Source organism: Ambystoma mexicanum, chromosome 2p (assembly GCF_040938575.1).
Source record: "Ambystoma mexicanum isolate Mex_15411 chromosome 2p, UKY_AmexF1_1, whole genome shotgun sequence".
Lineage (NCBI taxonomy): Eukaryota > Metazoa > Chordata > Amphibia > Caudata > Ambystomatidae > Ambystoma > Ambystoma mexicanum.
Window position 1 is genome coordinate 1,137,660,174 of NC_090923.1, and position 16,080 is coordinate 1,137,676,253.

The window sequence follows — 16,080 nt, forward strand, 5'->3', positions numbered from 1 at the left end:
TAATAAATACTACAAGCTCCAAAATGCAGAAGCCTGTAGCGTTATGTAAATGCAGAAATGAATACTAAAAAGGTGCTGTGGACCTCTGCTGCACCAGTCTGTATGCAGACCTGTCCACATTGGCCTCTTGGTGGCCCCCACACCTGACACCTAGTGGTGAGCCCCCCACCAACCATGGAGATTCACCGGCTTGGGGGGGAAGGGATGCAGGCAGCTCCAAGGGGAAGGAGCGCCTGGCAAATGGGATAGTGTGATAAAAGGGAGGGCATGCTGGGGTGAAGAGGATGGCAGGAGGCAGAAGGACATTGGCATAATACTGGGGCAAGATGTGAGGGGATGTCCAGAGGCAAGACTGGATAGTGGGAGGCAGGGAAATGCTTATATGCACAGGCAGGTTTGGGGAGTAGTAGCCCTCTTTGTTTGCTGACTTGAACAGTGAAAAGGTGTAGAGTCCCTAAGTAGTACTGCTGCTGCCTTTCCGCGTAAGTTTGTTCTTAAATAACTTACATTTGCTTTTGTTTCCCATTTTGCTTACTTATGGCAGCTTATTCAAAAGTCACTTCCATGGTTGGAATTGTGCTGTAGAAAGACCAGGGCATATTGCCTCTGTGATGTTTGTGTGTACCCCCACCCACCTCCAGCCCCTTTCCCCCCAGGAAGCTCTTTTTACTGTGACCATAAAATGGCCAGAGCGAACGCTGCCATTAGTGGAACTCTGCTGCACCAGACTGTATGTAGACATGCCCACATTGGCCTCTCACCCCTTGTGGATGTTTCTCCATGCCCCCCTAGGCTCTTTCACACATGCATGCGTGCTCGCATCCATCCGCTCACCCCCCTCCCCGCCCCCACTGCAGTACATTCCCAGGTTTCTTCCCTCATGTTCCGTATTCAGAGAAAGCCTTGATGTTTAACCTGCTGAGGTCGATAAATGAGCACCATACTCTGTTGGTAATGAGCAGTGCTCAGAAGCCTGTAGCGCTATGTAACTGCAAAAATGAATACTAAATAAAGTGTGCATGCTCAGTCATGACTTATAGTTAAATAGTGGGGGCAGGGCCGCCGAAATAGCAGAGGCATCTTTGTACAGAGGAAAGCAGTAGGGGCAGGAGAGGGGGCCCTTAGGGCAGTGTCTACACACCTCAGCCATTTTACAGCGGCCCAGGGTGTGGGTGAGGGGGTGCCCCGCCTTAGATCTTGTTTGATGTGGTCAAGGCTCAGTGCTGCCTGGATGAGCCATCTCCCCCAGCAGTAAGATGAGGCGGGCAGGGCAAAGCATGCTGGTGTCAGGGAGAAGTGAGGGGGTGCCTTGCGTTCCACAAGACCCTCATTCATGGGGGATCTGGGCTGGGCCGGGGGTCTAAACAGGATCGAAAGTCAGAGAGGCAGTGCCCTTTTATTGGAGGGACGATTTTCTCACACCCCAGTCTATATTTACACAATAATCTGCTTTCCTCATTTATGCCCGCCCCCATTAAGAAATTACCTGCAAATAAAACGCCTCTTTGAAGAAAGCACATCAGTGTTTGGGCTGCCATAAGAGGGCACTTTGCACCCCACCATCGTGTAACAGCATACTGCCAGGAACTCACAGGGTCTCAGTCCCCGACTCTTTAAGCAATGCCCCCATCTCTCTATAGGCTGCTACTTCCTAAAGCGCCTTGAACATTGCCCCCTCGGGACACACACGCTGGCTGGGCATTCGGAAACCTCCACCGAGCTCCGTGAGGATCTTGCATCAGGAGAGGTTTCAATCCACTTGGGTATGTCATCAAACTGAAAAAAGAGGAATTGAACCTCCTACTCCACTTACCCCACTTTCCTGGTACAAGGGCAAATGCCTGCTCTCGGTAGGATTTTCTGACGGGTAGGAAAAAATGACAGATCAGGCTGTCAGATTTTCCTACCCCGTCACTTTTTCCTACCCCTGGGTCGGTTGCCCAATGACTGCTCTCAGTAGGATTTTCTGACGGGTATCAAAAAATGACAGGTCAGGCTGTCAGATTTTCCTACCCTGTCACTTTTTCCTACCCTTGGTTGGCTTGCCCAATGCCTGCTCTTGGTAGGATTTTCTGACGGGAAGGAAAAAATGACAGGTCAGGATGTCAGATTTTCCTACCCCGTCACTTTTTTCTACCCCTGGTTGGATTGCCCAATGCCTGCTCTCGGTAGGATTTTCTGACGGGTAGGAAAAAATTACAGGTCAGGCTGTCAGATTTTCCCACGCCGTCACTTTTTCCTACCCCTGGGTGGGTTGCCCAATGCTTGCTGTCGGTAGGATTTTCTGATGGGTAGGAAAAAATGACAGGTCAGGCTGTCAGATATTCCTACCCCGTCACTTTTTCCTACCCCTGGGTGGGTTGCCCAATGCCTGCTCTCGGTAGCAAAAAATGACATTACAATTCCTGTCAGATTTTCCCGCCGATAGGATTTTCTGACAGCAAAAAGTGATGTTACACCGGCCCATAAAACTGAGCTATAGCACATAAAATTGTCACACCAGAGCACCATCAGACTGGAACTGAACCGGTTCAGTCTTGCATTAAAATTCATGCAACACCACCTCATGATTCACATTTGCCCCCACCCTGTATCACACTTTTTTTTACCAGAGCCACATGCCATTTTTAAGACTGCTTTACATTATGACATTAAACACATTCCAGGGCACCTTTTCCCAAATTCTGAGAATTGGGGGTGGAAAGGGGACAATATGATGTTAGACCCAGGTGTCAGAACTATAAAGTGTCTAGGATGAAAGAAAATTAGGAGGAAAAACTCACCTTGGGTTTATTTTTACAACCAAGTAACAGCGAGCAGCAAATTGCGTCAATGCGTGTTACCAGGAAGGTCAGGAGACACGAGGCACGCAGAAACTAGAGTGCTACCTAGGGAACATTCTAGAAAGTCCGCCTGAACTTCGTATCCATCCCTGCGTGTAATCATTCAGCAATACCTGCCAAGTCTGCTAGACAGTATAGTATTGGTAGTTATGATTAGAGAGGTGGTCAGCGGTTTGTGTACACGGGGGCGTACGGGGTGGGATTACGTGCAGTGGTCGCGGCGCGCGGGGGAGGGGGCGGGTCCCGCGACCAGTGGGTGCTGCTGCAGCGACGAGTGTGTGCAGGAACATCTGGTGCGAGAGAAGTGTGCCTGGGTGTGTGACTTGGGGTGAGGCGATAAGGTGTTATTGGGGCTGGTACAGCTCTGGCCGGTTTGAGTCGGTTCTGCCAGGAGGGGAGGGGTATTAAAGGTGGCCCGGAGTTTGCAGACATAGAAAGAGGAGACATTGATTGCGCACCACGGGAGGAAAACACTGGTCGGAAACCCTGCTCACTCTGCCTGTAGTGACATTTCACAAAACTACGAGTGCCCCTTTTCAACAACGACTTGACAGGCCTCTCGAAGTTTGCCAAGGGCACATAGGACTGTGCCGCTAGCACCGTGCCTTTACTTTTTATTTTGTTTTTTTTTTACCTCGAAGTACTCAGACCACAGGAGAAACTGCCTGTGCCTCAACTGGAGCAGGGGTCCCTCACTGAGGACAGGGCTGCACCGTTACTTGACCCGAGGCCACATCGGACGAGGACTGGCTTGGTGCACCGCCCCCTGGGACCCAACGTCCCCCCCATTCCACCGGGAGCTGAGGATGCCTCCGATAGACCAGAGCCTGGAGTACCACACTTTACCTTTCAAGGAAAGGAAATGTCTGGGTGAGTCTTGGTGTAGTGAAGTGTATCCCAAGTACATAAATGTTACCAGATGACTACGTGTTTTTCGGTGACACGCAGCTGGGTCCTGGGCTTTAAGTGGTCGTTAGTTGCATTCTGGGCGTTGTAGTTTTGTTGCCTGCATGTTGAATAAAAAAACATTAAAGTAAGTTACAAAAAAAGAGAAGTGGGCAAAAAACTAAGCACATGTTTGTTGTAGATGGTTACCGTTGCGGTGCTTCTGCTGTCTACTTCTCGATGCACTTCCTCTCCTTTCTTTGCCCCGCCGCCTTGCCGTTTATTTACTATATTCGAGTTCGCAAATTGCCCCCAGACTGTAGTCTTGACATCAATAACAGTTCTGTGAAGGGGGGAAATGGGAACTGGACAAGCACATTGTACCTGACCTTGGACAGTTTGAAGTCCCATTTCAAATGGCCAGCTTCCTTACTACCCCAAAACTTTGCTTCTGACCCTCCGGTGCCGTGATTTAAACGAGGTGGGTGCGGGTATTGTACTCGACAATCGATTCTGTGAAATTTTGAAGGCCGAACATAAGACTGATTTATTTCAACTGATTGTGTGTAGCCTTCAAAATGCTTTATTATTTCATATGTGGTGTGCTCCCGCACTTGCAGAAATAGGGGGATTTCACTCGCCCTGATCCACACAGACACACTTAAATGCAAAAATATCTACCCGCCCTCACACGTTACAAACATTCCCCCTTTCACCAACACAGACCTACAGCCGCCCAGCGGTGTTTTTAAATCAATTTGTGAATGCGAACCAGTGAAACATAAATGTTCACTTAAAAACAACCAATCTAGGCTTTAAATGGGCTGTGGCTCAGCCTGGTTGGGTCTCCCTCTCAAGCTGGTGCCCGGCCGAGGCTCATTGACCCATTTAAATTAATCTAACACAGAGTATGCTTCGCCAACTCGTATTTTACTATTTCTCCCTTTTGTCTCACTTTCGGTGTGTTTCGCTCTTTGTCGCATTCTCTATCAATGTATATTTCTACTTGTCTCCCCACCCTCACACTTCAGTCATGTATATTGTCTATGTGTGTCTATTTCTATATGCCTCACTGCCCACATTCACACTTCAGTCATGTTCTGACACCCTCTTTAACTCTGTGGATTCTGACCTTTGGAGCATGCTTTATTGAAACATCCGTTTCCAACCAAAATGTCAGTATTATGGTTTACTGTCAAGTCATTACCTTTACATTTCATTTTCAGCCTAACGCAACCATCTCTCAAAAACACTTATCAATCAGACTGATTTTGTTCTGTCTGTTTTGACACCAATATTGTTATGTATAAAAGATGTCGTGTTTTTGAGAAGTACCAATTTTTTCTAGCAATGCACAGTGAGGTACATTATAAGCCAAGGATCACAGACGTTAAGCAGTGTATCTGGGATGCTGTCACATACACTTTAAGTTTGTTGTTATGCAATGTGTTAAGATAATTTGAATATCCATGTTTAAATGAAGACTTCCTTTTGTATGTCAATCTAGCAGATATGGTGGGTTTGAACTAAGATTTAAAAAGGGAGTGTTATTATTGCTTGCTTTCACTGTGCAATAATAAGGAATTGGGTTTTCAGTCCACAACATTCGCTCACAACTCCAATCACTTAAACATTTACATATTGGCCAGCACTGTGAAAGGGGGCACCCCTGCAGCTAGAAAGTGCGGGAAAATAATCTGGCCAGTAAGGGGGACTTGGGGACAATATCCAGGCGGCTACAAGACACCAAGTCCTACGCTGCCTCTGCTGCATTAGCATAGAGGCAGGACCTGGGGCCAAACAAACCAGGGTGCTAATGGCACTGCCAAGTGCCTCGGCCAAGTCAAGGGCAGGGAGGAAAGGAGGCACAACAAGGTGCCAAGCACTGTCAGTGCTAGCCGGGTGTTTGGAGGGGGGCAACATAAGCCCCCCCCCAAGAACCTGACTGGCCTACTGGCTAGCCCTGTAGGATAAAATGGGGGGAGCAGTAGGGGAGCAGTCGGTTTTCTAGGTACTCCGGACGGAGCAGCAGTCTCTCTGCAAACGCAGAAGACTTTCTTTTGCCTCGCACACTGTCCTGCTCGTTCATCCCTAAACCGGGATTCTCAACCTAGCCCTTTAAGCCAAGGTAGCAATACTTTGAGATGGATGGGGATGCAGAAGATACTCAAACATCAATAATCAAACTAACTCAGGAACTTGTAAAATCAAAGCTGTTTTATTAGCAATTGTCTAAAATGGGGAGTACACCGAATATCAACGGATGTTCGCTCAAGTCTTTCTCAAGAATTTTCTCCTTCTCTCCCTCTATGTTGTAAAAACCCGTCATTGCTGACGTCATCCTTCATGGCAAACTAGTAAAACCTATTGATGACAGTGATTGGGTCTACGGGAACATCTAGGTATAAGTTCTATACTTGCCTGAGAGTGATAGGGTCTTTAACATCAAGTGAGGCAACTAGCCCTCCCCTCAAACATGTCACGATGAACGTCATAAAATACACAACGTCCCATTGGTTACACAAACTATAGTCCTCTTTACTACGTGGCCCCCTTTAATTGGTACCCTTACATCCGTCAGTACTTTTCCACATACGCCAGCACAACGCAAGCTGGCCTCCAGGTGCTGGTAGGTTGGTCTTGACCATAGTTTCCCACCAATTAGCATGTCATCTATCATCACCTCTTATGGTCAGCATGTCAATTAAGGCTTTGAACTCAGCCTTAGAAATGTTCCTTTCTCTGGAGAATACGAGGGAGTATAGCATGCCCTGTCTCCTTGTGTAGGTGTAGCTCGTCATGATTGTCCATTTTCCACCATCCACGTGGCCAAAGACCACTATTCTGAGCTCTGGTGTATTTAAAATGCTACTATTTAATGAGCCTCGGATGCTTCATTGTTTTCGTGCCTGTCTTCTGAACAGGAGTTTGTTCTTTCACATGTTATGTAGCTAGTGTCTGATCATTCCGTCCCAGAGCGGCCTTGGCTTCTTGGGGATGGTCCTGTCCCGCCCTTCTTTGATTGACGTCCGTAATTCGATTGCTTTTCAACTGCAACACACTGGAAAAGCCTTCCTTTTCTTGGCCCAGCTCTGCTAAAATGCTAAAATGCATAGTGGAATTGTCTAATATATATATATATATATATATATATTATTCTTGCAATCTATTCACTATATAGCTTGATTTAAGAATACTTTGTCTGCTTGCGTTTCTTTGCATCTGTACACGTTTGAAATGACTTGATCTCTTCCTCGTTTTCGTAACATAAACATCTTCATATCAATCCTGAAATGTCATTTATCTTTGATACTTCCTTGATGTCTACAGAATATATATGTTCTCTTGTTTCTACATCTCTTTTGGGTGCGTCAGTCTTGCTTCGTGTGACGTCACCAATCTTCTCTTTTGCTCACACTTCTTCTGGTATTTCATTGAAATGGCCATCATATTGTCTTGTATGCAGGTATGGCTTTCTCAGTGGGAACCTTGCTTCCGGGATTCTCCTTGGTATTGGTATCTTCACTGGCACTGCACGTATTTCACATTCTGGTTCCCAGCATATAGGCAACATGGGCGTGATCCTTGAGGTGGGGTACTTGGCTCCTTCTCTGCACTCCCTTCATTGACCACACTCCTATCATTCTTCACATATAAAGATCCTTTTCTGAAGAAATGCTTTTTCGGGACCCATATCTTTATTACTCCTTTCAGGCATCCGGCTGATTTCACATGCTCATCTTTGTTCTGTGTCATAAGCATGCACTGTCCACTTGGACTGCAGTAGATCCACCCCCCCCATACTTCTTATGGTTCTTTCGGTGTAGGAATTTCGTTCCCTCGGGTGCATGGACACTGGTTTTCACATAATCTCTGATTTCTTCATCTGTTGGCTCTAGTCTTCCATCCTGATTCAACATCAATTATGATCTTCATCTCTATAGCTTTCTTTCCAATCTTTTTGCATTGTGAGATAGCCATTCTGACAACACAGAATCCAAACATCACTATCGGATCCCGAATGAACTTGAACATATCCGCCATCCATTGTGGAACCCACGAAAAGAGTGCTCCAAACCAACGGTCAGCAATTTCTTCCACTTCATCTACCGTCTGGTCGTGTAGCTTTGTCAGCATCTCTATGGCCTCTGTCAAGGTGCTATTCTCGTCTCCATTAGAAGGTATAATGATTCTCCAATTTTGGCAAAAACACCTCCATCCATGGCTGTGATCATGTCCAGGACGTATCTGTTCTGAAGAGTCATCAGTCGTATGGCTCTCGGCTCTTCCTTAATAGCATTGAATCCCTTTTATGGTAGTGTTGATTGTGTGCAACAACTCCCATCTGTTATTTGTAACCACTTATAGTATTTGCATCTGTCTGGATCCTGGGTATGAAGATTATCGTGAATATCAAAAGTCTTACTAAACAATTTCTGTTCATATGGGATGGGATCAAAGGTTTCTATTGACTTGACTTGGCTGAGAAATAGTTTGGTCTCTTCATTTGATTCAGGAGTTCAACGGATCTCTTCTTCCTCAGATGAGCATCTGCTTTTGGAAAGTCACCAATGTTCAAGTCACTTTTAGGAATCGCCAGTGCTGGAACATGAACGTTTACCATAGAACATTGTCCTCCTCAATCTTTGGGCAGCTTCATGTAAGCTCTGGATCCACAATCCCAGTATTGATCCATTATCACTGCTGTTCCAATGTTCATGCCAGATACAGCAAAGACTCAACCACAATTCTGGTTCTCTCCAACTTTTTCTTTCTACTGTTTTTTTCTGAAGAACAATTTAGCACTTTCAAGAGGCACTATCTGCAAAGGCTCTCCTTTGTCTTCAACCCATGTCAGCAGTTTAGCAAGTTTCGGCCTTAAAGGTTTGCATCCATTCTGCACTATGTCAATGGTTGGTTGGTAGAAACCAATGACTACCCACGCTCTTCAGATGGTCACACCTTCTTCCCATCCATCTGGTGAGTACTGATCCCCAAGTCTGGATCTGGCCTCTGTTCTTCCATCTGTGACTATCTTGTGCAGATTTTCCCGGACTCTCAAGTCTTCTGTTAACTTCCCATCTGATTCCAGCTCCTTTTACTCCAGGCTGTTCGTGATCCGATCACATGATTTTTAGTATACGCTCTTAGCCTTGTCTTTTTGTCTTGGACATAGTCGTTTCCTCTGCATCTGTCCATTCAGTTGCCGATTTTAAATAGGCTGTTCAGCCCATGAACTGAGCTCGTTCGACCGAGTGTAATGTATGATAGACCATGTGCTGCCTGGATATCTATTTCCATAACTGTTAAGGAAAGCATCCCGTGAATGCTGTGTACCTGGGCTCCCACTGGGTGTATGTGGAGAAGTAGCCAGTCTGTCCAGTAGGTCGTTGAAGTGAAGAAGGGTGACGCAAGGAACCAGTCACACTCCCACCCGTGCAATCACGAGGTTGAAGGGGAACCAGTTCCCGGCGCCACGATATTAATGTGGCATCAGGACAGTGCAAGCACTGGCAGGAAAGGCCGACTTCTGGCTTGTAGTGGTACGCTGGACTGGTTGTTGACCACAATCTTCTGTAGGTGTGAAGCAATGATCGAGCGTCTTCTGAGGCTTGGTACCCAAGCAGAGGCAGGTGGCCAAAAGGATGGGACAAAACCCAAGCAGAGGAGAGCAGACGGTTGTGACCCAAGACCGGGTTACGGCAGGGAAAACTTAGGGTGCCAAGAGACTGATGGAAACAGGGACCCAGGAAGGCCAGGCAACAGGAGGGCCCGGAATCCAAGACCTGGGAACAGAGATCCAGGAACCAGGTCAAGGAAAATCGGCTGCAGAATCCAGGCTGGAGGGCCGGAGGTGAAACGGAAGATCAGGAACCACTGCGTTGAGACGTGGTTTGTTCCGGATCCGACTGCCCAGAACGAGGCTTGGGAAGCAAGCCAGCGCGCCGCAGTTCCGAAAGGACAGCGCATGCATAGAAGGCCGAACATGGCCGGCCGCGCATGCTTGAGCAGGAGACAATGGTACCCAAGGCAGCAGAGGCCGCAAGGAGACATGGCCCCAAATACGGAACAGAGGGTAAACCCTCAAAGGCGGGAACCGTCGTGCCTGGTCACCCCGACCTACCAGCCGGGTAGGTGTTATAACAATAGCTATGAAAATCTTAGATTTCCCCCATACTATAAGGCAGGAGTGCACATACATAGCCTTCCTCCTTTGAGGTTCTTTTTACCACTTCTTTCATATGCTAATACCAAATGTTGTTTCCCAAATGCGCTGTACTATATAGCTAATCATTCATCTCATGATAATCCTCCCTAGTACTTCTTTTAGGTCTTTCTTGCCTCATGCGCTTCTATGAACATCTTGTGAAGTATGTCAGCATAATTCCTTCTCACTAGGGGAATCATAGGAACATTTGTCAGTGAAATCGGTGTATTTATATGTGCTACTGGTGTAGGAACAATTACATAAGGTCTTGGTTGCCTTGTAGTTGCCATATCTGTATCCTCCTGCTGCATAGGAAGATACACAGGCCCAGTTGCCGCAGCAATGGCTCCTAGCTCGTCGTGGTGGCCTCTCATTGTTGGCCACAATATTATTATTACTGTCGATGTTGCCCATTCTTAATCGGTTTTTAAGGAAGCTAAAATCTAACTTTATTCAGGAAACCTCATGAAATACTCTGGCAGAATCTGGATCTGTTCCACAAGCTCTTCAAGCAGCTGGCTGATTGCAGGACGATTAACAGCATTCCTGATGTACACAAAGGAGCCATCCTTTTGCCAAGCAAAATGAGGATGTGTTTCCAGTAAGTTATGGAAGACAGAGGACAGTACGTTCTGGATGTCTTCCCTTGAAAGCCTCATTCAGGATTGTTCTTTATATTCTCTCAGAAAACAGACGTACTTTCTCGATGATGTCGCTTAGCAATTAAGTGTCACTAGATTTCTTGGATCTATCAGGAAAGTACGAACGTCAGTTTGTCTTCCAACAAGATGAGGGCGTTCTCAAAAGACCATAGTCTACTAGCATTGTCCTCAGATAGGGGCATTTGTGTTTACCAAACTGTACTGAGGAAGCTGGAGAACTTGCTCTATTATGGCTGCAAGCAATCTCCTCATGATTGGACCATTTTTAGGATCCTGCAGGAACAGATAAATGCTAACAGTTCTCCCCACAAGTGCAGGGTATGAACGAAGCGCAAAACAGTAAGAATGATCCAGTGAATTTGGCCATCAGACAGACACTACCATGGGTGTCTCCAAAAAGAAACTTGGTGAGAAAGGAATCGGGGAACTGTTACTTATTGACGACTCTAAGAGGGAATTCAATGTTAGCAAGCTCCCGTGGCTCAAGAATCCAAATGACTTTTTCTTTTACTCCTTAGTAGCTATAAAGAGTGTCCCGAAGGAACCACAGTCCAATGTACTCTGCGTCCTTTTTCCTCATCATCTATCTAGTCTGCATGTGCTGAACTGCTTCTCCGTTTCTTGCTTCTGACTAGGTTGGGGGACAGGGGGTCTATCCAGAGTAGACGTTCACGTTCCAAGGAATATCCAATCTCGCTCCCCCCCCCCAAAAGTTTTACTGTCGAAGGTGTGACATCTTCCACAACGAAGGGGCCATGAAAGCGCGGTTCATGCCACTTGCAAACAAAATTCTTGATCAACACAGGATCGCCAGGAAAAAGTCTAGGCAGTAGTAGTTTTTCTTGTCTGGTTGCTGTATGGTCTTCATCTGTGTTCTAAACACGATACCCTGTCTGCTTGAGCTGTTCTTAAATGACAGAGATACTTGTAGTCATACACGTTAAGTAGGCATGTAGCTCATTTCCTAACAATTCTTTTGTCTTCTGGGCATCACTTCCAGTTCTCGATGGAGGAGTGAGGGGTGTCCTCATTCGCCTCCCTGTCACTATTTCATGGGGCGTAAAATGATGGTCGGAGCCTGGTTGATTCCTCAATGTATATAATGCAAGGGGCAGGCAATGTAACCATCCTTTTTTCAATGTAAGCTTCAATTTAGCTATCCTTTCCTTAAGCAGGCTGTTAAGTCTCTCAAAGATCCCATTCGCTTGCGGGTGAGAAGCCGAAGAGAACTTGTTCTTTATACTAAGCAACAAGCTTATTTGCTCAAAGACTTTGTTTACAAAATGGGGGCCATTATCTGATCTTTTATACTTCACATATTCCCCATCTAGGAAACACTTCTCGTACTATCGCTGCGCAGGTGGAATCTGGATGTGTACACTGACCAGCTTCAATCCACCTTGAAAAGGGACATACTACCACTGTCCTATATCTGTATCCATTACAGATCTGCAGCATATTGACTTAGTCGATGTGTACATGATGAAAAGGACCATTTGGTTGCGGGATAACTCCTCTAACTGTATGCAGCGTGTGCCCAGCAGTAAACTTTTGACATACGATACAGTTTACTGAATAAAATGCAACGTGTTCTAACAGGTTTGGTACAAACTAGTCCTGTGCAACAGCTGCTGCGAGGCTTTTTCTAGTGACATGCGCAGGGTAGTGCAGCTGTTCCAACGCCTCCCTTAATAAGGCTATAGGCATCACCGGTTTACCAGTGCTTTCCTGTTGCCACAATGCTTTGGAAGGAGTTAAAGAACACCTCCTCTGTGTCCACAGATCTTTCTTATCCTGTGGTGCTTCACCTTGAATTTCCATCAGTTGAGTTTTAGACAAACTGTTAAAACTGTCATTCACACTCATCATCACCACTTTTCTTTCATTCACATCAGGCGTATCAAAGTTAAATATGACTTCTGAACATGCAACTCGTTTCGCTTCTTTGTTTGCGGCTTGATTTCCGTGTGAGATAGTCTGCTCTCTTGGTGTGAGCTGCGCACTTGATGACCGCGATGGCTACTGGGAGCTGTAGTGCTCTAATAAGTCTGTCCAATAAGGCTGCATGTGGCACTGGAGTGCCATCTGCTTGGAGGTAGCCCCTACTTTTCCAACGTGCTAGCCCTGTGTGTACTGTCAACGTCACATAGGTGGAGTCACTGTACACCGTTACTTTCTGATCTGTGTTTTTCTCGAGCGCATCAATGGGTGCCACTAATTCTACAACCTGTGCTGAAAAGTGAGACGGTAATCGTGCACTTATCAAGACTTCAATATCCCCATTGGCCCTGTGCTTTACCACAGCGGCACCTGTATATCTTTGCCCATCATTTTGATTTTTTTGTTGTTGTTGAAGAAACGTCAATAAAGAGGATTTCTCTAGCTGCTAAAGCTTTTTCTTTCACCCTCGCGATCTCATCATAGAATTCCTCATAATTTGAACAGTCCTGTGCATGCTCGTCTTCTGCCAGTGGATCTGCTACAAACATGGCAGGGTTCACTATTCTACATCAGACTATTTTAATTGCTGGATTCGATATGACCACCTCATAGGCAAAAGCCCTTTGGGACGCCAAAGTACCCTTAGGTTTTTCCAAATTGGCAAACCAAGCATGTCAACAGATAACATCATGGAACACCCCATCACTATGCTGGCAGCTTTCTCAATGGCGAACACGGTGGCTGCCAAAGATTGTTCGCAAGTGAAGTGATGCCTCAATACTGGGTCCAGAATCCCACTGTAATATGCTAGAGGTTTGTACTCCAACGTAGTTCTCTGCGTGAGTACTGCTGTCCTAATTTACTGTGTGAAAATAAGAATTCCTCGGCATAATTGGGAACCCTCAAGACTGGAGCTGTGCAAATAGCTTTTTTCAACTCCTCAAACCCATCCTCTATTTCCTTAGTCCAGACAATTATTTTTTTTCTTCCTGAATTGCCTGTGCCTTTTTCAGAGCCTGGAACAAGGATTTTACGTATGAACTATAATTTAATACCCATGCTGTAACATAATTGCATAGTCCCAAAATCTTTGCATGTGCTTTATCGTGTGTAGCTTTGCTGTTTTCAAAATAGCCTCCGCCCTTTAAGGTGTGACTTTTTCCTTCATGCGGGGTTAACTGCCCTGTATACACTGCCTCTTCTTGGCAATACTGCAATTTCTCCTTGTCCACTTTATATCCTTTCTTTGCTAGAATAATCATGAGCTGAACTGAATCGTGTCTGCACTCTTCCTCTGAGATGCTGCATAAAATATCATCCACGTATTGCAACACAATACTTTGCAAATCAATATTGCTTAAGTCCATCTGCAGTACTCTATTGAAAATCGATTGGGTCTCACAGTATCGCTAAGGTAATCTTGTGCTTTTTAACTTTGTCTGAATGTAAATGACGTCAGATCTTGAGAATCCTAATGCAATGGGATTGAGAAAAATGTTTTTTTCAAGTCAATCACAGTGAAATATCGCGCCTCGCGCCTCAACAGGGATACTACATAAGATCGTCGTTGGATTAGGAACTAGAGGTAACTCGGCCTCTACAATCTTATTAATTGGGCGCATGTCCTGGATTAAATGCCACGACCCTCCCCTCAACTTTTTAAATCTGGTACACTGCGATATTGCATGGTGACTCTGACGTCACAAAGATGCCTTGATCCATCATGGCGGATATTGTCTTAAAAATACCCTTGTCTGCCTCTTGAGAAATGGGATACTGTTGTGCTTGAGGCAAAATTGCTCCTGGCTTCAGTTAAATCTTAACTTCTCCTACCCCCTTCAATAGGTCTGGGGTCCCTAATGAAACTGGCACTTTCGCCATGTCTTCATCAAAAAATGCGGGATAGTGCGGGACTGTGCCGTACTACATCTTCTAAGGAACTTCATGTCTTATTGCCCTGACCCAATAAGTGATACTTATTTAAAATACTACTTCGTCATCTGACGGGTGGTCCCCAAGCATATCCACATCAGTGACGTCCGTCAATCTGTAACCCTCTCCAATGGCAATCGCTATACTCCATCGTCTGCCTTCATTATCAAGCATAGCTATTTCTCCTCCCACTATAGCTGCTTGTAAATCTAAGGGAAAGACTCAGGAAAAATTCATCAGGTATTCTCACACTTACCCACTAAACCAGGTAGCCATGTTAACAAAATGCATACCCCATAGTGAAAGACCTCTTGTTCTAACGGTACTCCTCGTATGGCCATTTGCCCTGTAAATGCCATGATAAATTCACTCACGTTTAAATAATGCATTCCTGGAGTTGAATACACTATGCCTTCATCAGTAAACGAAATCGACATTTTTAACTTTGTCATTAAATCTCGACCTAATATATTAACTGCTGTCTTCCTTGAATACAATAATGGCACAGACCTATGCCGAACTCGTAGCTCCTGTGAAACCTTGAGCATTCGTAAATTTCCCCTCCCATATACATGAGCGTGTTTCACCCGTGTCTACCAAAAAAATAAAAGATTTGCCTCCTATAGTGATGTCAACCCACGGTTCCTCTTGAGGATTGGGAGTCACAGATAGCACTGAACACATCAAGTCACCCAGAGAGCTGTCATATTGTGGGTACATGCTTATGCCCTTGCAAGGATTCCCTCCCTTGACGGTGACTCTTCCCTATCCTAGGAGTCATTAACTGTCCCGTGTTTGGGCCCTGCTGTATCTGCATGGGTGTGTGCTATGACTGCCCTTGTGCAGATTTGTTGGTGTCTGCTGTGTTTGTAAAGCCTGTTACATTCTCGGTGCTTGTGCTTGCTCCACTGCTTGAGTTTGGGCAAACCCAGCCCCTCCCTACTTTGTTGGCTATATGCAGGTGGATAAGTGCCCCCCCCCCTCTTGAGAACTGCCCATTTTGCATAACCCCTTGGCTCCTACACATGCGCGCTATTTGCCCTGTCATTCCACATGTCCAACATACAGTAAGAAGTCTCCTAATTTGACATCCATGCATGCCTTCGCTATCATTCTGCGTATCCTAAAACCCACCTTGATTTTTCTGGAAAATTCCCTGATTATTCTGGAAGCCTCCTTGATTATTCTGGAAGCATCTGCCTCGGAAACCTCCCCTACCCTGTGTTACGAATCCATTATCACCTTGATCAAACTGCCTTTGGTTATTCACCTGTGGCATGCCTGCTGCTTGCTGTGATCCTGGCCCTTCTCCACTAGTCAACATTGCCCCTTCTGTGGCGTATTTTGACAATTTCTTCTGCATTAATTCTGCTTCTTCACCTTTCCTAACATAATCTTTCTTTTGATTTTTCTCCTGTAAGAACCTGCAATAATGCGCAGTGGTCAGCTGTACTTCTGACCATGGTTTTCCCTCCATACCCACCAGTTTCCTGAGCTGTCTTCTGCACTTGATCTGGCAGCCCTTGACATAATATGATAGAATACAGGTACAGTGCAGTGACACCTGCGTATCCTGCTCTCGACCAAATATTGTCGGCTCTCTCCCCAA

The 16,080-nt window shown here is 45.8% G+C and overlaps 1 protein-coding gene across 1 annotated transcript in view; it reads left to right on the top strand.

Moving 5' to 3' along the window:
• The first annotated feature begins 3,090 nt into the window (after window positions 1-3,090).
• LOC138567221 (microtubule-associated proteins 1A/1B light chain 3C-like) overlaps window positions 3,091-16,080 on the top strand; it is a 348,822-nt gene continuing 335,832 nt past the window's right edge. The window contains exon 1 of the mRNA XM_069645206.1: window positions 3,091-3,713. Coding sequence (XP_069501307.1) covers window positions 3,650-3,713 — 64 coding nt within the window. The 5' untranslated portion in view covers window positions 3,091-3,649. The remainder of the gene's footprint in view (window positions 3,714-16,080) is intronic.